We start from the raw sequence: 21,453 nt of genomic DNA on the forward strand, positions 1-21,453 counted from the left end.
CAGAGCATCGCTTGTCGAGGTGCTCACCCCCATCACCACGGTCACCACGAGCCTGTCCCCGTGTGCCTTTGGCTGTTGCAGGCTCTACGAGGGGAAGGAGGCTGCCGAGTTCCAGAGCTCACTGCAGAGGTTCTTCCTTCGCCTAAACCAGCTGATGCAGTCCCCGCTGGAGGGCCCTACGCTGCTCTCCCAGGTACGGGTGCTGAGGGGCTCAGCGCTGGTGCATGGTGGGGTGGATGGTGCCGCAGCCACAGTGACACCGGCTGTGCCCGTGCCGGGTGACACCGGCCATGCAGAGCCCCACGTGCAGGGCACTGATGGGAGCTGCTGCCCCTCCAGGTTCTTGCCTTCCCCAGGGTCCCTGCTCGTGACCCCCCCAGCTGGAGACCCCCCCTGAGGCCTCAGACCTCAAACCCACACTGTGCTGGTGCCTGGGGCTGTGCTGGGGCTTCATCACAGCTCGGTGCTGCTGCTGAGCGCCTGGCAGCAGGGTCCTGGGAAGGCTCCCGTTGCTCATCCCTGCTCTGAAGCTGGCCCAAACCCATCCCTGCCCCTGGGGCCAGGCTTCAGGGGGTTCAGGAGGAGCAGGAGTGGTGCCTTGGGCATGGCAGGGCACCTGGGTATGGCCATGTCCTTTAGCAGCACCTCGTGCTGAGGTCCCCCCTGTGCCCTTGTGATGGTGCTGGGGCCAGAGCTGAGCGGAGAACGCCGTGGATCCACGTGTGCTCCATGATGTCAATCAGGGAGAGGAGGCAGGAGCTGGGGCTGGGACTGGTTGATGCTGCTTTGGTGCCGTGCCAGGGTGAGGATGGTGTCTGGGATGGAAAGAGGCGCATGGGAATCCCATCACACGCAGTGGCCTTGGACAAGTGGCAGCTCCTGTGCTGCGTTATTTCATGGCAGCCTCAGTTAACCGCTTACAACCTAAACCAAGCAGTCTGAAGAGCACACAACAGCCACACTGCTGGGGAGGAGCAGGACCGTCCCTCCTTACCCTCTCTCCCCTCCAAACAGCATCTTGTCCTGATGTCTGTCTCCGTGCTGCTGCTCTAGAGACTGCTATGGAAACCGCTGCAGCTTCCACCCGTGGCTGCAGGGAACAGATCCTGCAAACGCAGCCCGAGTGGAGCCATGGTCCAGGCAGGGGAGGTCGGGAAGAGGCTTCCAGGCAGTGGCTCCGGTGGGTCAGGGTACCTGCGGTGGTGATGGCACATTACAGCCATGGGCATGCACGTGCAGCTGGATCCACCAGCCACATGCAAAGGGCTGCAGAGGAGGCCGAGGACACTTGGGAGAGGGGAAACCCGTGTCTGGGATCCAGCTGTGAGGGAACCAACCAAGGTGTGGGGAGACGCAGAGATGCTCCGGGACTGGAACACCTCTGGTCTGGAGACAGGCTGGGACCTGGGCTTGTTCTGCTGGAACACAGGTGACCGTGCCTGGCACTGGTCAGGGAATGCTCAAATGTGGGAATTACCAGGAAGGGGCTCAAGAAGGCATCGGCAAATGTCCTTTGCCACAGTGTAAGTGCCTGTGTGCATCTGCGCTGGGTGTCCGTGCTTTGGAATGTGCAGTGGAGCTGGAAAGGCCCCAGTGAAGGGTGACTGAGTGCATGGGGCAGCTTTTGGTGGGGTCCCCATGAAGGCAGGGCAGAGCAGAGCTGGGACATGGAGCTGCATTGTCCCTCTGTCTGGAGAGGGCAGGAGGCAGCAGTGGCTGCTCCAAGAGCTGATCCTTGGGGAAAAACCCACCCAGGATGCTTCAAACATGAAGAGCCTCTGCCTCGGGAGGCAGCTCAGGGGCCTGTGAGCCAGCTCCTTCAGGAGGGGATCAGGTGGATCTGCAGGTGGTGAAGCTCCTGCCATGATGCTGAAGTGCAGGAGTGTGTGTGACCATCCCAGCTGCACATGGAGGCTGGAGGGTCTCTGGCTCCAGGCTGAGGTCCAGGAAGGCCGTAAAGACCAGGGAAGCGGGAGATGAGCAGAACTTGGTGCATCATCTGTGCTGCTCAGTCACGTAATGGGTGTAATGATGGTGTTTTTAGTGCAGAGCAGTCCGTGGTTGGTGTGTTTGCTGTTCCCAAACCAGGAAAACCCGCTGCAGTGCTGGGGGTTACAGCAGCATGGCTGGGCCCTGCGCACCCCCTATCACCCCATATTGCACTGCAGGAGTTCGTGTCCTGCTGTCACAGCAGGGGCTGGAGCCGGTTGTTGCGGCTGCCGTGGCAGAGATGGTGACCGGGTTTAGTGATTTCGGGTGCCGGTGGCTCAGCAGGAGGAAGCTGCTCCCCGTGGGATGCCCATTCCCTGGGGATGGTGCCCAGGCTGCTGCTTTAACCAGAGGGGCTCGACGGGGATGGTTCTGGCGCAGCAGCCGCAGCCTGAGGGCGGCCGGGGGGGCCGGGGTCACCCCCCTGCCCGCAGTGTCCAGCCGGCAGAGCGCGGCAGTGCCGGCAGCGCCGCTGTGTCTCTGCAGGGAGCAGCCCTGAAGTACCTGCCCTCTGTCCTCGAGGACGTGTGTGGGATCCTCGACTCCTCCGTGCTGGGGTAGGGTCCTCATCACCCCCGTCACCCCCAGCCTGCCGCAGCTGCCCCTGCCCCATCCCGGTGTGGTGGCCCCGCACCCTGGGAGCTGCCGGCAGGGACGCAGGCTGCTGCCCTTTAGCGGAGCCCTCCGCCCCGGCTGGGCTCGGGCTGCTCTGGGAGGGCCGGCAGCTCAGCCCACGGAACAGCCCCCGCCCCAGCCGCCGCACGGGGACCGCCGGTCCCGGCCCCGGGCGCTCGGGAATGCCGCCCGCAGCCGCGGGTCCCACACGCTCCTCTGCAGGGCGCTGCTGCGGGACTTCATTGGGAACCTGCCACCGCAGCGGCTGCTGAGGCAGAAGCTGCAGTCCTTGAGCGACATCGTCCACAGCAAAGCCTTCCAGTCCTATGGTGAGAGGGGAACCAGGGGGGTGGGTGCTGAGCCCCTGGGAAGGCCATGGAATGGGGACGAGTCCCTGCCGCAGCGACCCTCCTCTACCTGTGGTGCCCAGGTGGCTCTGCCAGGAGGGACACAATGCCCAGACCCTCACCGGGTGCAGCCAGGGCTATGGAGTGAACCATGGAGCTGCTGCAAGGGCTGGAGCACCTCTGCCCCGGGGCCAGGCTGAGAGAGCTGGGCTGGGGCAGCCTGGAGAAGAGAAGGCTCCTGAAGGGGAGACCTGAGAGCAGCTCCAGGGCCTGAAGGGGCTGCAGGGAACCTGGAGAGGGGCTTGGGACAAGGGCCTGTAGGGCCAGGCCAAGGGGAATGGCTTTAACTTGCCCGAGGGGAGACTGAGCTGAGCTCTTAGGCAGAAGCTCTTCCCTGTGAGGGTGCTGAGGCGCTGGCACAGGGTGCCCAGAGAAGCTGTGGCTGCCCCATCCCTGGCAGTGCCCAAGGCCAAGTTGGACACAGGGGCTTGGAGCAAGCTGCTCCAGTGGAAGGGGTCCCTGCCCGGGGCAGGGGTTGGAGCTGGAGGAGCTGTAAGGTCCCTTCAATACAAACCAGGCTGGGGTTCTGTGATAAACAGCGTAAGGTGCTGGGAGCCTTAATGGCTCCTTGTTGCCACTGAGGGCAAGCTCATAGTCCCAGGTACCTCCAGAGTACAGGGTAGGATGCAGTGGGATGAGCAGGTTCTTCATGGATTCAGCAGCAGAAGCCCTGGTTTGCCCAGCTGCTGCCCAGCTTAAAGTCTCCCAGCTTAAAGGGTCTCCCAGCTGAAGGAGCCTCCGTCTGTCCAATCTGAAGCACCTTTAGCAGAGCAGGGAAGCAGAACCAAGTCCACTGTGGAGCTGAAGCAAACCAGATTTAGATGAGGCTTGTTTGGCTGAGTTGACTTGCCTTTAGCTGGGTAACGGGGCAGTGGATTCCCCCCCTGGAGCTTTCTCACCAGGGCTCAATGTTGCTCCAAAACCCACCCCATGGAGGGAGAAGGTGATGGGCTCCTTGCAGGGGAGTTGCAGCCCAGTGCAGACGTGCTGGTCCCATCCATCCTCTTGGTCCCTGCCCTGCCCAGTGCTCCCGGTGCTCCTGGTGCTGGCAGCCACCATCCTGGCACCTCTGTGTCACCCGCAGAATGCCGGGAGCTGCTGCTGCAGGCGGCCGTGCCACTGCTGCAGGACCTGGTGGAGAAGGGCGAGGAGGAGGAGGCCTGCGTCGAGCTGCTCAGCAGCATCCTGGAGGTGCTGTACCAGGCCCAGAAGGTAAATCCCATCCCCTCAGCTCCTCCTTTCCCTCTCCAGTCATCACCTTGCAGTGACCTGAAAAACTCCTTTGAGAAGGGTTAAGCAGGAGCTACTGGCCATGATATGGTTGGGGCTGGTGTTGGTCACCCAAAGTCAAAGGGGGCTGTTGGTGGCCACTGTCCCACTGGGAACCTGCCCACGATGGGGGGAAAACCCATTTGATTTCCACCTCAACTGCTCTCCAAAGAGTTCCCAAGGAATGGGGGAAGTGTGGAAGGTTCCTCCAAGCCCAGGGCCAGAGGATCAGGGGCTGCAGCATCAATTGTGCCTCTCACTGTCCCTGCCCTGCACACCGGGAGGATGGTGAGTGCAGGGGGAAGGTCCCTGGGCACCACTGTGCTCCAGAGTCAGCAGTGATGGACCTAAATGTGCTCCATGAGCCCTGCAGCAGGGAGCAGGCTGTGCCCCAGAGCCCCTGCCCAGTGCCAAAGGGGCAAATCCCGCTGCCCCAGGCATGGTGCTGCTGTGGGTGCCTGACTGCCCAGATGTGACCCATCCTCAATGCCTTCCATGGGCCAGGACTGTCTGTGCTGGCACCAGCCCCACATCCTGGGATGTGTTCATTGCAGAGAGCGGAGGAGCTGGAGGCGCAACACGACACAGGCAAGGAGCGGCACCGGGAGCTGGTGAGTGCTGTGCCTGTTGCCGGTGCTTGACACATGGTGTGAGGGGTCAGGAAGGGTTGATCTGCATCCCACTACAGTGACAAACTCACATGGGCACCCAGAGCCAGAGCTGCTGCAGGGATGCTGCAGTGTGAGACCAGTGGGGTTGCAGCCCACAGGGCTTTGGGCTTACTGGGATCCCCCGGGACCCGCTGTTCTGCCCTGAGGGGGTTCTGGACCCACACCTTCCCCCAGGCTCCGTGGGCCTGGTGCTGCGTTGTGCACCGGCAGGTGCCTGGGCGAGGAGCAGGTGCTGGCAGGAGCCGTGCGCCGGTGGCGCGGCTCCCGTCAGCCCGGTGCCGATGCCGCTTCCCGTCCGCTCCCCCCGGCCCCGCGGCCTCAGGCGCGGCCCCGACGCCCGCTCCCTCGCAGGTGCAGGTGAAGCAGCACGTCCGGCTGGTCCTGGAGCGCCTCCTGCACCCCGTCACCCGCAGGGTCATCGTCCTGGACCGGGAGAGCGGCCTGCGGGTGAGTGCCGCGCCCCGGCGCTGCTGCCGGCGGGGATGGGGCAGCTGCGGGGCGTTCCTGTGCCCAGCGCCGCAGCCCCGGGTCCCGCTGCCTGCGGGGATGTGCGGGGTTGGACGCGGCAGGATGCGGGAGGGAAGGGGAGCAGCGCCCGGAGCAGCTCTGGAGCAGGGGGGGCATTGGGAGGAGCAGGCACTGCCCGAGGGGCTGGAAGCCGCTTTTGGGAAGCAGAGGAGGGCTTCGGGCTGTGCTCTATGGGAAACAGGCGACTGGGCCCGGTGAACGGTCACAGCTTCATGTGCCAGGATCGCATGGAAGGGAGGAGCAGGGACACCTCGTGGAAGGGTGGGCAGGACAGAGCTCTGCTAGGCCCCGGCTGCCGATGGGATGTGGGGCAGAGCCAGAGCACTCGTGTGCCCCCGGCGAGCTGCTCCGGGACACGAGGAACCGCGTCCCGTGTTCCGGGAGCCCGGAGGGAGCAATGGGGTTGGGCAGCAGCGGGGCAGCGCCGTGCCGTGGGGCAGCGCCGTGCGTTGGGCAGCGCCGTGCCGTGGGGAAGCGCTGTGCCGTGATGAAGGGCTTTGCCGTAGAGAAGTGCGGTGCCGTGGGGCAGTGCGGTGCCGTGGGGCAGTGCGGTGCCGTGGGGCAGTGCGGTGCCGTGGGGAAGCGCCGCGCTGTGTTATGCTGGGCTGTGCTGTGGCAGGGGAGGTGCTGGACATCCGGAGCAGCACCTCAGCCCTTTGGCTTGAGCCTTGCCGGGCTAAGGCTGCACTTTGCCATCCTGCTTTGTCCTTGTCCCTGAAGACCCGACTGAGGTGCGGCAGCGGGGTGGAAGCTCTTTCCCCCCAGCCCCCCTCCCTGCGCGGCGTTGGGAACAGGTCTCACAGGGACCGTTGTGCCGGTGCAGCCTCGGTGCTTGTGGTCATCGCGGGCTGACATGGGGGCAGCCCCTGCTCTGGGGCGCAGGGATGGGCACCGGGAGCGCTGCAGCTGTTGGTGGCCCCTGGGGAGCCCCGAGCCTGGGGCTGGGTGAGCGCTGCAGGGGCAGAGCCCCCAGCCCCATCCTCATCCTCATCCAGAACAGAAGCGCACAGTGGAGAGGATGTAACAAAAATAGTGTCCCCGTGGGATTTATTGAGTTCCCATCACACACCGGCCCCAGTCCCTCACCCTGGTGCCACACCAGGTCACGCACCCAATTTGCAGACCTGGTTGGTTCCACAGGGGCTTCATTGCTCTGAACCAAGGGTTAGAAGTAGAAAAGCTGGTGCTACCAAACCCTGCTGGAGCAGGGCTGGGCCGTGCCCACTCACAGGAACCAGAAGCATTTCCGCCGGTGTTTCTTGGGGTCCATCTTCATGGGCAGCCTCAGCCCCGGTGACGATTCCTGGCGAGGAGGCACCGTGGTGCCCACCACCGCCTCCGGGGAGCCGGGGGCTACGTCCCCGTCCATATGGCTCAGCACGCGCTGGAAGCGGCCCTCCTGCTGCCGGAAATCGTGCTCCACGCTGCGGGAATGGGGGGCGCGGGGGCAGGGTCAGTGTCCCTGCATGGACCCCTCCATGACTCTGTGCCCCACTGCCACCTCCCTCCCTGCATCCCCCCATGCTCAGCCCCACACAAGTTGCCAGGACACGTCCCTGGGAGCCCCACTGCACTCCCAGGGTTGTTGCTGGGATGCATGGGGTTGGGGGTGCAGGACGCATCCTGCTGCAGCGCTGCTGGCCTGTGGCTGTTGGGAATGGCTGAGCCCGTGTGAAGGGGCCTCGCACAGAAGCAGTCACTGGTGGGAGCCTGGGGTGCAGAGTGCCCCTTGGGGAGTTTTTATCATGGAACCATGGAATGGTTACAGTTGGAAGGGAGCTTAAAGCTCCTCCAGTTCCAACCCCTGCCCCGGGCAGGGACCCCTTCCACTGGAGCAGCTTGCTCCAAGTTCCTGTGTCCAACCTGGCCTTGAGCACTGCCAGGGATGGGGCAGCCACAGCTTCTCTGGGCATTTAGGGTGAAGGAGCTCTGGTGAGGAGACAGAACAGGGACCAGCACAGCCAAGCTCAAGAGAAAGGCAGAGGCAGCGCTAGGCTCTGAGGGTGGATGAAGAAGAAGGTGAATGAGGGCAGCTGAGGGTGCCCGATCCCAAAAGCCGCCCTGCACCAGGCCAGGAGCTGTTTGTCTGTCCCTCTGGCAGGAGGGACCCCTGGATGCTCTGGCACAGCAGGTGCCACACGCCCAGCAGCAGACCCCAGTGTGCAGCAGGACGGCTGCTTGGGGTGGGTGACGGGCAAAAGCTGCCTGCAGGACATGGCAGCAGGGTGTCCCCTCGCATGGGCACATGGTGACCCCAGGAACCCTGCCCCAGAGCCCCCCCGTGTGCTGGGCTGCACCCCCAGAGCGTGAGCAGCAGCTCAGGGACGGGATCCAGCCCCTCTGCTGCGCTCTGCGGAGACCCCCCCCTGCAGCCCTGATCCAGCTCTGGGGCATGCGAGGGCTGTGCTGCTGCCCATCAATCCCTGCACTGGGGATGCAAGGAACCGGGTGCCCTGGGTCTGTCTGGGCAGGTGAAGCGGGGGCTGTGCCCCCACTGCAGCCCTGAGGCTTCCTGAGAGTGCCAGAGCCCCCCGGCATTCCCGCAGCCTTGCTGGCTGTGCCGTGCTGCTTCCCCGCGGACCGCTGGGATCTCCTGTCAGCACATCCCATGGGATCAGCAGGTGCTGCGGGATGTGACTGCTCCGCACGTGGCACCGCACATGGGAAGCGCCTGTCACCTCCTGTCACCTCCCCTGCGGGACAGCGGCTGTCCCCGGCTGCTCCCAGAGGAAAGGACGAGCTGCGGCACAGCCCCATGGGGAGGGGGCAGTGCGGGGGACCCCAGCTCCCCAGCACACAGTGGAGGGCTCAGGGCTGCAGTGAGGGTGCTCGGCTCGTGTGTGCCCCTGGGATGGGACACGGGCAGGCAGGGCTGTACCCCCCCGTCGGGCACCCCTGGGTGCTGACCCGGCTCCTGGCACCCAGTGCCCAGGACTGCTGTGCCTCCACTGCCCGCGTCCCACCAGAGCCCCTCCTCGCTCACAGCAGCGCAGCCCAGAGCAGCCCCAGCGGGGACTGGCCATCACAAAGGGCCACCTCCGGGATGTGACATGTGCCTGCATGGCCCTGCCTTGTGCAGGCCGGGCATCAGGGCCCATTAGCACCCACAGCCCCACGAGCTGCACCGGGGAAGCTCGTGGTGTAAACAGGAGGAGAACAAGAACTGAGGCAGCACAGGAAGGTGCGCGGGGGCTGCCCCCTCACCCGTTCCCCGCTGGTGGAACGACCCTTTTCCAGTGGAGGAGAAGGCTCCCGTGGCCTGACCTAGAGCTGGTTGTGGGGCAGAGCCACGGCCCCAGCGAGCGGCAGGAACCCCCTGTGTGACCGACAGCCACCTGCAGCGGCTCCCCTGCCAGCTGCAGCCTGGCGGCTCCCACCCTGGGGACCAGCCCATCTCCTGGGAGCGGGAGCTGCAGAGACAAAGGCACCAGGCTCAGAGCAAGCAGAAGCAGGGCCCTGCTCCGAAGGAGCTGGCTGCAGCCCTGGGGTGCCCGCACCCACATCGCACCCGGCAGCTCCAGGGACAGCGAGCCCCGTGCTGGCCCCAGTGCCACGGGGACAGATGCTCCCCACATGCTCCCTGCAACGGCCTTTGCCAGGGTCAGGGCCTGGCTCAGGAGGTCTCCGCTGACCCCACGCAGCTGGGTTTGTGTCCTAAGGTGCTGGAGGTGTTTCTGGCGCAAGGGAGGGACAGCAGAGGGAGAACTGTGCCTGTGTTGGTGCCATGTCCCCCAGGGATGGCTTGGGTGTGGACAGGGTGAGACCCCGCAGCCCCTCACGACCACAGGGACAGAAGATGGGCACAAGCAGGTCCCCTCCCTCCCTCCCCAGCAGCTTCCCCCCGTACCTCCCTCCCGGAGCCCCAGCAGGAGCCTGCGGGACGCAGGAGAGCAGGGATCCCCCGGGAATGGGCAGGGAGCCGGGGCGGGCTCGTACCTGTAGATGATGCAGGCGCAGTCCCGGCAGGTCCCGCAGTTGGCGATGTCTTGCCCTGTCCGGTACGAGTGTCGCCTGCGGCAGAGCAGAGGCGCTGTGAGCCCGGAGACCTGCCCTGCAGCAGCCAGGAACCCGGACTGGCACCCCTGACCCCGGCTCCCCTCCTCCTGGGTCCCAGCTCCTCTCCTCCCTGATCCCGGCTCCCCTCCTCCTGGATCCCAGCTCCTCTCCTCCTGTGATGCTGGTTAGTGCCAGGCTGAACGTGCTGGTGCCAAAGCAGACACGAGCAGGGCGGAAGCCCCGAATCCTTCACGCTGTGTCCGCCTCCTTTCATCGCCATCCCAGAGCTGTTCCTTGTGCCACAGACCCCTCAGGTCACTGTGTGTGTCCCCACGCACGGCACTAGGGCAGGAGCAGGGGCACTGGCAGCAGAGCAGTGCTCTGACAGATGGGCAGAGGCTCATCCAAGCCCACACCACACTCGGGGTTTATATCTTTTTGATGCTTTTGGGTGGGAGAAGCATTCACAGAAGGACTCAGATGAAGCCAAAGCTCTCTCCTTTGATGCCCAACTGCTCTGGAGCCAGGCTGAGAGAGCTGGGCTGGGGCAGCCTGGACAAGAGAAGGCTCCTGAAAGGGAGACCTTAGAGCAGCTCCAGTGTCTAAAGGGGCTGCAGGAACCCTGGAGAGGGGCTTGGGACAAGGGCCTGTAGGGACAGGCCAAGGGGAATGGCTTGAACCTGCCCGAGGGGAGACTGAGCTGAGCTCTTAGGCAGAAGCTGTTCCCTGTGAGGGTGCTGAGGCGCTGGCACAGGGTGCCCAGAGAAGCTGTGGCTGCCCCATCCCTGGCAGTGCTCAAGGCCAGGTTGGACACAGGGGCCTGGAGCAAGCTGCTCCAGTGGAAGGGGTCCCTGCCCGTGGCAGGGGTTGGAGCTGGAGGTTTAAGCTCCCTTCAACCCAAAGTAGTCTGAGAGTCTCTGATTCTATGATAAGGGTGCTGTGAAATGCTTTTGGTCACCTCTGCAGGCTCCACCTCCCCTCCTGGGCAGAGCAGCCTGCAGCTTTTGGGGGGACAGCTGAGAATCACCCCCTGTCCCACATTGTCGTCACATTTTCCTGTTTCAGTCTTTCTCCTGTTCCTTGACCTTGATCATGATTGTTCTCAGCCCTCAGGAACTAGGTCTTAATGCACCAAATTATGTGTTACATTGGGGATTTCCCTGTTAGCACATAAATTAGATCATGATACTTTATATATATACACATGGTGCATAAATATACGTGTGCATAGGGATATCCGATGTACAGCCTGCACCTCGCCCAGGAGAGCGAATCCCTGGATAGGGGTTCGGGGTGGGATGCTGCTAGCAGTAGGTGCCAGCAACCTGCTCTAGTGCAAAGTGTCCCTGCCCATGGCAGAGGGCTGGAGCTGGAGGAGCTTTAAGGCCCCTTCCAACCTACACACTGCTCTTTGCTGCTGTCCCCATGAGGAGTGGGGGACAGGAGCTGCTTGGGCACTGGGCACTGCTTTTCACCCTGGGTGGCCAAATACCAGGACAGGGACCAAGGATCTCCATCCCCTTGGACTAAACCGCAGCCTGTCGCAGCTGCATGACCTCCCCATGTCCCATCCCATCAGCTCTGCTCTGGGAGGTGGCATGAGGGCGGCTCTGCCTGAGCTCCAGTTACAGCCAGCCCAGGCTTAATCCAGTTCCATGAGCAGATCCTTGTGCTGCCCCGGTGGGATCCAGCTGCCTCAGAACAGGGGGAGTAAGCTCCAGAGGGCTTTACTGGCCTGAGCCAGGTCTGCATGGGGTGAGCGGCTCCTGGCATCTCCTGGGGTGGCCCTTGTGGGAGATGAGTTTGGAGGGTCTCAGCTCTGGGCCATCGCAGACATCTCTAACACCATGGAGCAGGTCCTGTGAAGGGCAGGGTGGGGGGACACCTCCCCAGGGCACAGACTCATCACCAGCTGATAAATCTGTGTCATAGGTAACTCAAGAACGGGTGAAAGCAGGCTGAGGAGCAGAGAGGTTGCTCCTAGGGCATCTGCCATGGCCGGGCTGAGCCTGCAGGTGGGAAGTGACATCGGGGTTCCCATTCCCAGTGATTGATGGGCACGTCAGCTGCTCCAGAGCTGGGCAGGGACACAGGTTCCGTTGTCCCCACGGCTGCATCCCTCACCCTATCCCTGGCATGGGCAGAACAAGCCAGAGACATTGTACCAAGACGTGGTGCCACCTGCACGGGGATGGCAGCTCTGAGTTAACACACGTGGGAGGTGGCAGCACCCCATGCTGCGGCAGGACCCCCCTGTCCCCGTTCCGAGCCCTGCAGGGACATCAGCCCCCCAGGCCCTGCGGGCTCACCCGTCCCGCTGCGCCTCCTTCTTCTCCAGGTCCTGGATGACGTCCAGCAGCACGCGGATGGTCTGTTGGCTGGTCTCCAGCACCCCTTCCAGGGACTGCAGCTGGGACCGCAGGTCCCCGCGCTCCCCGGGCCCCGCTCCCTGAGCTGTCCGCGCCTCCTCGTCCCCCGCGGGGGGCCCCTTGGTCACCACCACGAGCTGCAGAAGGTCCTGGACGTGGCGCAGCGTCTCTGACTGCTGCGGGGTGAGGCAGCCCCGGGGCAGCTCCGGTGCCCGCCCGGGCGGCTGCGTCCCCAGCGGCGCCCCGTGTCCCTGCGGTGCTGCGGGGCCGTGGCCAGGCTCGCTGCGGGTGCCGCGGGGCTCCGGCCGGGGCAGTGCCGCGGCGGCAGAGCGGGGCCAGCCCTGCGCTGGTGGCAGGGGGTCTGCAGAGGAGCAGCAGGGTCCCCCCCAGGGCGAGCCGCGGAGCTGGTGCTGGGGGGTCGGGGGAGTGCCCTGAGCTGGCTGCTGGAGGCCGGGGATGCCCGTGGCGGGGATGGTCGACGGGTGGCACGGCTGGGGCTGGGAGTGCCCCTGGGGCAGGGGCCGGGGATACCCGAGGGGCTGGGGCTGCCCATGGGGCTGTGGCTGAGGGTGCTCAAGGGGCTGTGGGTGCCCGATGGGCAGGGGTTGGGGGTGTCCGAGGGACTGGGGCTGCCCATGGGGCAGGTGCTGGGGGTGTCCGTGGGGCAGGGGCTGGGGTTGCCCGTGGGGCAAGGGCTGAGGGTGCTGGATGGGCACGGGCTGGGGGTGTCCGAGGGACTGGGGTTGCCCATGGGGCAGGGGCTGGGGGTGTCCATGAGGCTGGGGTTGCTCGAGGGTCTGGAGGTGCCCCCGGGGCAGGCTCCACTCTGAGTCGCTCCGGCCGAGCGCCCGCGGCTCGGCGGGCCGGGGCTGGCTGCAGGGCACGGATGCAGGGCGCGGGGTGGTCCCACGGCTCCCCCCGGGGCTCCTGCGGGGCCGGACACAGGCAGTGGGCAGTGGGCAGGCCTCAGGGGCACAGCGGGCAGTGGAACACCCGGCCGTGCCCTGGACAGGGGCACCGGAATAGGGAAGGCTGCGGGGCTCCTGAGGGGGGGGCACGGACCCTCCTGGGCACCGGGCGCCAGCCGGCAGCACCGCGGCCCCGGCCACGTCGCAGATGCTCTTGCTCCGCGGCTGGGAGGCCGCCAAGGGCTTGTGGAGGCCGGGGGAGGTCTGGATGGCCGTGCTCATGCACGGCCTGCGCGGCATGGGCAGCGTCAGCGAGCCCGGCTGGGCACGGGCCCGGCTCGGCGAGGCACGGAGAGGGGCGGCCGCCGGCTCAGGGGCGTCCCTGGGGGGCGGCGAGGCACGAGGGGTGTTGGGGCTGGGTGCTGCCGGGGGCTCCACGCCGCCCTCCACCAGGTCCTTGAAGCGAACCTGCTGCGTGCGGTTGCGGCGGCGCTTGAGGCGGCTCTCGATGTCGGGCGAGTCGCGGTTGAGCAGCACCGAGCGCACGGTCATGGCTTTGTCCTGGCTGCCCTCGCCCGCGGGCGCCGGGCTGGGCACGGGCTCCCGGCTGACCATGGCTCTGGGCCCCGGCTCTGGCGGCTGCAGCCGGGGCCGGGGGCAGCCTCATCCCGCGCCCGAGCGCCGGGGGGATGCTGCGCAGGAGGCGGGCATCGTGCCCCCCGCCCGGCCCTACGGTCCCCGGCCCCCGGCCCCGGCAGCACCGCCCGCGGCCGAGACCCCCAGCTGCCGGCACCCCATGTTCGCTCTGCTCTTGCGCCGCTCAGTGCCGAGCTGCCCGCGCCGTCGGGTGCCGAACGTCCCTGCCCATGGCTCCGGACCTGCGGGGACACAGAGGGGTGCGTGAGCCCCCGTCCCTGCGCCGCAGCCCCCCGAGCACCGGAGCGTCCCCCGCTGCAGCGCAGTGCCCGCGGAGCTGCTGGCCCTGGCCGCTCCCTGCCAGCCCCGTCACCAAACGCGAACAGACAAGCTTTGATCTCCAGCGCTGCCTCTTCAGCACAAAGAGAAGGAAAAAAGAGAAACCCCTTTAGCATAAACACGTTCCAAGTTCACAGCTCAAATCAAGCAGAAGCGGCTGTTAAAAATAGCTCTGGCTCCGTGGGGCTGGTGCCTCGTGTGCTGGCAGCAGGAGGGCAGCGTGGGGCAGGCACGGGGGCAACGTGTGGGACGGACGGACAAAGAGCTCACGCCAGGCACGAGGCACCAGGGTGTGGGGCACCCAACGTGTGTGGGACATGTCTGGGGTGGGCGCAGCACCCAGCCTGAGTGGGGCAGGGCCACACTGGGCACAGGGGACCCGTCATGCATGGGACATGGTTGAAATGGGCACTGGGGACCCGCCGTGCGTGGGGACATGTCCCCGGCCATAAACCCACCAGCACCAAGCCCCTATTCCTGCCTTGCTCTGCCCCTGCCCACCCGGTCCCCAGCTGCTGCACCGGTTCCTCACACGGCTTGGGAACATGACACCATGGGGCACACAGCAGAAGCCGTGCCTGGGATGTCCTGGGTGCGGAGGAGGCTAAGGAATGGCTCATTTTGGGAAGCATCACCAGGAGTGGTGCCAGCCCCAGTGGAGAGTGGTGCTGCTTCTCTTGGCCATTCAGCCTCCCAGCGCTCCAGAAACGCCAGAAGTACAAATGAGGAGTGGAGCAATGTGGGCTCCCTATGGCATAGGCTTGCCCCCTTGTACCACACCATGTCCCACATCCCGCACCCTGCAGTCCCTGCCCCTGCCCACTGCTTGGCACACAATGAGGGAGCCTCGCTGGCTCTGCAGGCCCCCTCTGACAGACACAGGGGATCAGCCCCCCCCGCCCCGGGGCTCCCCTCGCCTCTTGCCTTGCTCCTGCTGTTCCAGAGGGCGCAGTGACCTGGAGTCACCCTGGTACCGACCCAGCTTCCTCCGTGCCGAGCAGCCCCGGCTCCCGCTGCCCCAGCCCTGCACTCGTCGGGATGCTTCTCCATGCGCCATGCTCCCTCCAGAGCCTGGAGCCGTGCCCAGACACCGGGAGCGTCTGTGAGGCTGGACGCGCCGGAGACACGGGAGGGACGGGGCAGCTCGTTAGTATGGGCAGCAACGGGCGCAGGATGGAGCTGGCGCGGGGATGGAGCCAGCGCCACTCGCCCTGCGCCCCGCAAGCCCGCTGGAGCCGTGCCCTGCCCGTGGTGCCTGGCCATGGATGAGGGCCGTACCAGCACCAGTGCTGCGTGTGGCTGTGGGATGAGCTGCTCCCAGGGCTCACGTCACCGGGCTCATGCCGCAGCCACGGCCGGTGCCTGCAGCTCAGTGCTCGCACCCTGGTCTCACATCAGCATTCCCAGCTGCAGCGGGGTAATGCACCGGGTGGCAGAGGGTCTGGCCGGCACGTTTCCAAGCTGGATGAGCCTCCTGAGCATGGATCAGGACCAGCACAATCAGGCTGAGCACTCCCAGAGGCCTACTCCAGAGGCTTCCCAACAAGAGCAAGAGACACAGGGCAGAGGGAGTCAGGAACCTGCTCTGGAGGCTTCTCAACAAGAACACTGACAGGCGCAGGATAGAGGAAGCCAGGAACCTGCTCCAAAAGCTGAGCATGGGCGCTCCCAGCAGGGTCCAGGCACAGCCATGGAGCCCGCAGCAGGGACCTCAGTGGCAGCAGAGCACATGAGGCCGTGCCATTGCCCACACAGCAAACAGGACGCTGTCAGTCACCCCTTATCTCCTAAACTGCACCGCCAGGGAGAGCAGGGATGAAGCCACAAGGACAAGGAGAGAGACTGTAAGTTATCTGTGCACTTAACTCCATTTGAGAACAGCTCCAAGGATGTCAAACACCAAGAGCCAGGACCCTCCCTCTTGTCCCTGTGTGTGCTTTATGGTGCACTGTGATTTCACGCCATGTCCGGGCACTATTTGCCATGTGCTGGCATCTTCCAGCGCTAGAAAGCCTGGCCATAGGATGGCATCAGGACTCATTATCTCAGCCAGTAGCTCCAGTACCTGATGGGCCACCCCATGCTGTAGCTGGGTCTGAAGAAACCGCTCTTGCAATGAATCTGCCTGGAAGCACAGCTCCAGGGACGTTCGGATGCACGGAGAGGCATGGGAAGCACAGGGAACCAGCCCCCAGCCACACCACCACGTTCCAGTTGCCATCTTCAAGAACGTTTACTGGGAAAAGGCACTCTGCACCCTCGGGAAAACTCAGTACTGAGAACGCGTGGGGTACCCGCAGCTGAGAGACGGGCAAGAGAGGAAAAGGGTGAACACAGAGGAGGAGCGCGGAGCAGCGCTGGGCAGTGGGGGGGCAGCCAGAGGAGCCACTTCCTCGCTGGGGCAGCGTGGGAGGGATTTGCTCCCTTCTGTGCCACAGCGGATCCTGCACCTCAGCAGGTTTTTAAGGTCTGAGTGGCTTTCTCCTGTCAGGTCCTATGGGAATGTCGAGCGCGTGAACGCGCTGTGACAGCAGGTCACATCAGATGATGTCGAGATAAAACCAGGCGACACCACTGCCACGCAGGAGGTGACACGAGCATTCAGTGTTGGGCTCCCGGGCTGAGATGGGTGCTCAGTGCCCTTGGGAACAGTGTCTCCTCCACTGAGTGAGCCCCGGAGCCATCAGGAGCCACTTCCCATGGCCCCCGTGACTCGGCCATGGCCACCACCGAACTCCAGCCCTCAGACAGCCCTCGCTGCCTGCAAACCCGAACACTCCTCGGAGCAATGGGGAGTTTTGAGATGTTCTGAACCACGCATCAGCCACCCCCAGCCCAGAGCCTTCAGATCCATGAGCCCCCTGCACCACTTCAGATGCTGGGATCCCAAACCTGGTCCTGCATCACCGGCCCAGGCTGTGCCCGTGCACTGGCAGCTCCTACCCACAGCCTCCCCTTAGGAAGCCAACGGCCGGTGCTGGCTGAGGGTGATTTTTGAGGGGCAGGCACCAGATCTGCTGGGGTTTTGTGCTGAGACTCATCTAGAGAGGGCTGCGGGGTTGGCCTCACAGGAAGAGCCCTGCTCCTCCTCCTCCTCTGGAGCAGCAAGGCCCAGCTCAGCTCTTCCTCCTGACTCGATGGATGTTGGTGTCCTGCGGCACAGACCAGCCAGGGCTGCGGGCAGGTCCCAGGCAAGATCCAAGAGCAGGGCCATAGGCACCCATGGAGGGTTCGGCTGCCCCCCCCCGCCATGAACAACCCACCGGTCCCTGGCCAGCTTTGCTCCCTTCTCCACCCATCCTCCGCCTCCTGGCAGTGGCAGAGGGAGAAGCAGGGCAGACAGATAAATCTTCCCCTCAGGACGCAGGAAGCCGAGAGATTAGATTTATGAGAGGAAGCCAGATTCTCCTGGAGCTGAGAAGAGCTGATTGCCCATCACCTCTGCGGGGGCAGCGGCTTTCCTGGGATGGAACCTTTGCTCTTCCTCATCTCTGGCAAGGAGAAAGCTGCCGCTGAGGCTGGGCAGGGGCGGCACCGGAGAGCGAGGCGTTTGCTCTCAGCAGAGGCCAGGGCAGGAGCCAGGGTCACCACCCTGCACTCAGCAACAGAGCTTAATCCCGCTTTGGCTCCGGAGCAGTCGGCGCGATTGAACTCGGGTTGGAGCAACTGCGGGACTCAAGGACTCGGAGCCCCTCCTCGGGCAGGTCACAAGCCCCAAATCCTGCTCCTTCCTGAGGAAGCTGCTCCATGAAGCCAGCTCCTGCCCTGCCCTCGTGGTTCTCTTGGAGGCTCTTCCAGAGCCTGGCTGCTCACAGAGCGTCACAGACCCCCAGTGTCCTGCAGGCACTGAGTCACAGCCCTTTATATCTGACTGTGCTCATGGCAATAACAGCGCCTGCGCCTGAGCAGCTCAGCCCCTGTGCTGAGCACATCCCCTCTCCGGCTACCCCTGGCAGCGCTCACCCCATCCAGCCCCATCGTGTCCGCAGGGCCAGCTCCCGGTGTCCCCTGGTCCTCGCCCCACTCCTGCTCGGCTCAAGCTCCTCCCTGGCAGCAGTGCCCAAGGCAAGGGAGGTGTTGGCTCTGCTCAGAGAGCCCGGGGCTCCCCGGGAAGCAGTGGGCAGAGGGCGGCAGGCACAGGGCCCTGCACCCCAGCGCCCAGCACCATCGCCCGTTGCAGGGTCCCCCTGCACCCGCTGGCACGCGCTAGGACTCGCTTGCTCCTCTATTTAGGTCACAGGCTGAAGGGCTCTGTGAGAAAATCAGTCACTCGCTGCCACGGGCCCAGGAGGAGGCTCTGGGAGCCGGGACCCCCGTCACCCACCCCTGCAGCAGCAGCACCCGGTGGGCACCTCTCCAGGGCTGCTGCATCCTGGGTAATGCCCCGTGGAGGGATCCATCAGTTAGGGAAGAACAGCATCCTCCTCTGGGCACACAGAGGTCATCGGCTCTGCTCCCTTTCAACTGCAGCGATGCTGGTGCTGTCAGATGGAGACTTCACATGGTCGGTCAGGAGACACAGTGAAGTGCGCAAAGCTCTCAGAAGCCAAATGATTCCTCTGTCTTCCATGGATGCTAATACAGCTGTGATGACAGCGCTCACTGCTACCCGCTTGCATTCTCACCTCTCCCTGCCAGGCAGAGGAGCACCGAAACCACCACTTTAAGCGGGACATGATGAGCTGGGATGACCTACCCCTGGGTACGCGGGCAGGCCGCGGCAGGGAGCCCTGGGAGCCGGTACCCAGGAGGAGGCTGTTGCCTTTGAGCCCCAGGGCTCCACCTCGCTGAGTGCCCCTTGCAGTCTGCAGCAGCTGCTGTGGTCCAGCATCCACAGAAGAGACCACAGCGGGAGGATGGAAACACCCTCGTGGGCTGTGTCCTTCCAGAGAACATGGCATGGGCTCTATTAACGTTCCTCATTGTCCTGGAGACCCCTTGTGCTGCGGGACGAGGGAAAACGCTTGACCCGGAGACCCAGCCTGGAGGGCAGCTGGTGCCCAGCAGCGGAGCACATGGGCTCTGCCAGCACCTGCAGCACGGGCTCTTCCTGCAGCAACTGCAGGATGAGGGAAATAGGACGCAGCCCAAACACTTCTGGCCACAGGAGACACAGCTCATGGAATCATAGAGTAGAATCACAGAGTGGTTTGGGTTGACGGAACCTTAAAGCTCCTCCAGTTCCAGCCCCCTACCATGGGCAAGGGCACTTTCCTCTAGAGCAGGTTGCTCCAAGCCCTGTCCAGCCTGGCCATCACAAGAGCAGGTCCATGCTCTCCTGGGGAGGCACATCCCATCTCTCAGGAGGTGGTGCTCAGCCCCCCATCTGAGCGAGAAGACCAGCCGCCAGGACAGGAACATGACAGAGTGGGACTCCGTGTGCTCCTGCGCGTGCCAGGAATCCCATCAGGAACCACAAGCTGTCCACAAAGCACATCTATGGAACAAGCTGGAATGGCTTTGCCACCAGGCAGCTCCCAGAGGCAGCTGCACCGCCAGTCAACCCTGTGTGCACCAGTCCTGACTGCAGTGGCTCAGCCCCGGGTGCAGGCAGGGACACTCTGTCCCCCCATCAGCCTGGTCCCTGCCATGGGGGAGCCCCTGTCCCCTTGCTGGCCTCGTCCTGCCTTGGGGAGCCCAGCCGCGGTGCTGGCCCCGGCGCAGGAGCTGCTGCAGCTGCAGCCTCCCGGCACAGAGCAGGAGAACGTCCTCTCGGAATACAAATTCCTGCCTTTAAGTGGATGTTCAACGCAGGCGCCCCCCCTTTGTCTCCGTGCGCTTCAGACAACGCCGCTACCAGAGGAACTCAGGAATTAGCGAGTGCTTTTCCTCACCCTGTGCCTCGGTTTCCCCACCCAAGCAGCCGGGAGGACATGGACCATTTCCATAGAGACGCAGGACAGACCCTGTCCAAGAGCACTGCTTAGCATGGCAGTAGCATCCTTACTACAGACAGGAACAGACCCACTAATTATTTGTGGCCTCTGGATGCTACCATGCCATTAAATAATTACAATAATTATAATTCATAGAGAAGATAACCTCAGTCTAAAGGAGCTTCTGTGGTCAAATCCACCCTGAGTGCGCAACAGGGACCGAACGCTTCCCATGGAGAGGAAACACCGGGAACGGGCGGTGGGTGCCAGCCTGAGCCCGGCTCTGCCCGGGGGTCACCTCCCCGGCACCTCTCCTCGGGCAGCATCAGCAGGGAAGGACACGGCCGGGGGTCCGCAGCGTCCCGTGTCCCCTGGGAGGTGCCAGGTGTGGAGACCACCGGGAGCTGCAAGCTGTGAGGAGCACCCAAGGCACCCAAGGCCGACAGCTGGGCTGGGACCTGTCGCCATGCAGGCACATGTTGCAAAGCCGGGTCCCTGCAAAGCCTGGTCCCAGTGGTTACTTGTACGTGTCCACCTCATGCTCCAAACAGAAGAGCTCCATGAAGACCTTCTCCAGGCTCCTCTACAGGACACCACAGCTCTAACTGCATTTTGCGTGCACTCCCATGGGGACAAGAGGGACTGGAGCAGCCCCGAGAGCTTCACCTTCCTATCTCACAGGGAGCAAACAAGGCTGTGCCTGGCTCCACTGCCAAAGCCCCACCGGCAGCCACCGAGGCCTTGACCGCAGAACACGGTTCTGGGAGCTGCTGGGAGCAACGTGGGCTGAATCCCTCCAGCGTGAGCAGGCCGGCGTCAACGCGGCGTGTGGTACCCAAAGTGACATCCCGGGGATTGTGCGTGTGCATGTGTCACCCATACACAGCCCTGGCTGATGGATACGTCTCCTAACAAGGGGGAGCCGAGCCCCAGCAGAGAGAGATCCCACATCTCCGGCACGGAGCTGCCGGGCGAGCGGAGCTGCCACAGCCGAGCAGCAGCGCAGGGACGCGACCCCGGGTGTCCTCCCCCCTCTGACACGCGGATCTCAACGCAGATTTACCCCCCTCGGCTGCACCCCTCGCCGCTGCCACCAGCACGCTGCGGTCCCCCGGACCCCAGCCATGGTGGCCCGCGGCTCGCGGGATGAGGGGTGCCCGGCACGGGGTGCCCGGTACCACCGGCGCCCCACACTGCCCCGGGCAGCTCCTGCTCGGGCCGAGGACGGAGGAACCCCGGAGTGCTGCGACCCCGGTTGCACGGGGCGGCCGAGGCCGCTCGGGGCCGGACGCAGCGCACCGGCGAGGGGGGGAAACGGGGCACCGCGGATCCATCCCCCTCGCTCCCCGCCCGGCTCCTATCTCCGGCCGCACCGGGCACCGCGCGCCCCCGGGCCGCTGCCCGCACCGCCGCGGGGTCCCGGCGTCGGGGCTCCCCGCACTGATCCGCGGCTCCTGGCCCCGGGATCCCACCCCCTCGGTTCCCGCACAGCGCGGGGTCGCGGTCCCGGCCCCGGTGCCGCCGCCGCGGCGCTCCCGGCGCACCGAGCGGGGCCGCAGGGCCGCTGCCCGCAGAGCCCAGCCCGGCCCGGCCCGGCCCGCCCCGCTCCGCCGCTCCCAGTCCCCGGGCCCCGCGTCCCAGCCCGCCCCGTACCTGGTGCTCGGCGGCGGCGGCGCTGGTCGGGCAGCGGCGGGTGCCGGGCACGGCGGGGCGGGGCGGAGCCGCGCGGGATCGCCGGTACCGGGGCGGAGCCGCCGGGGGAGGAGCGAGGCGGGGCCGGGGGCGGGGCCGACGGGGCGCGGGGGCCGGGATGCCCGGGCGGGGCGGAGTGGCCGGGGGAGCGGTGCCGG

At 65.0% G+C, this 21,453-nt stretch overlaps 2 protein-coding genes across 5 annotated transcripts in view; one reads left to right on the forward strand and one right to left on the reverse strand.

Annotated features, from left to right (window-relative positions):
* LOC136005664 (dedicator of cytokinesis protein 2-like) overlaps positions 1–21,453 on the forward strand; it is a 47,121-nt gene that overhangs the window by 15,272 nt on the left and 10,396 nt on the right. For all 3 annotated transcript variants that reach the window (XM_065663328.1, XM_065663338.1, XM_065663347.1), the window contains exons 23-28: positions 82–193; positions 2,476–2,546; positions 2,827–2,933; positions 4,096–4,223; positions 4,835–4,891; positions 5,303–5,398. In XM_065663328.1, coding sequence (XP_065519400.1) covers positions 82–193; positions 2,476–2,546; positions 2,827–2,933; positions 4,096–4,223; positions 4,835–4,891; positions 5,303–5,398 — 571 coding nt within the window. The remainder of the gene's footprint in view (positions 1–81; positions 194–2,475; positions 2,547–2,826; positions 2,934–4,095; positions 4,224–4,834; positions 4,892–5,302; positions 5,399–21,453) is intronic.
* On the reverse strand, positions 6,520–21,349 carry LOC136005674 (uncharacterized). Of its 2 annotated transcripts, XM_065663361.1 has the most exons (4): positions 21,257–21,349; positions 11,785–13,630; positions 9,416–9,490; positions 6,520–6,903 (listed from the first exon to the last, which is right to left on the reverse strand). In XM_065663361.1, exons 2-4 carry the CDS (start codon positions 13,365–13,367, stop codon positions 6,705–6,707), a joined length of 1,857 nt encoding a protein of 618 aa, XP_065519433.1. In that variant the 5' UTR covers positions 13,368–13,630; positions 21,257–21,349; the 3' UTR covers positions 6,520–6,704. The 2 variants fall into 2 exon arrangements, with proteins under 2 accessions (XP_065519433.1, XP_065519444.1); XM_065663372.1 differs by lacking the exon at positions 21,257–21,349 and having other exon boundaries at positions 11,785–14,186.

Source organism: Lathamus discolor, chromosome 1, assembly GCF_037157495.1.
Source record: "Lathamus discolor isolate bLatDis1 chromosome 1, bLatDis1.hap1, whole genome shotgun sequence".
NCBI classification, from domain to species: domain Eukaryota; kingdom Metazoa; phylum Chordata; class Aves; order Psittaciformes; family Psittacidae; genus Lathamus; species Lathamus discolor.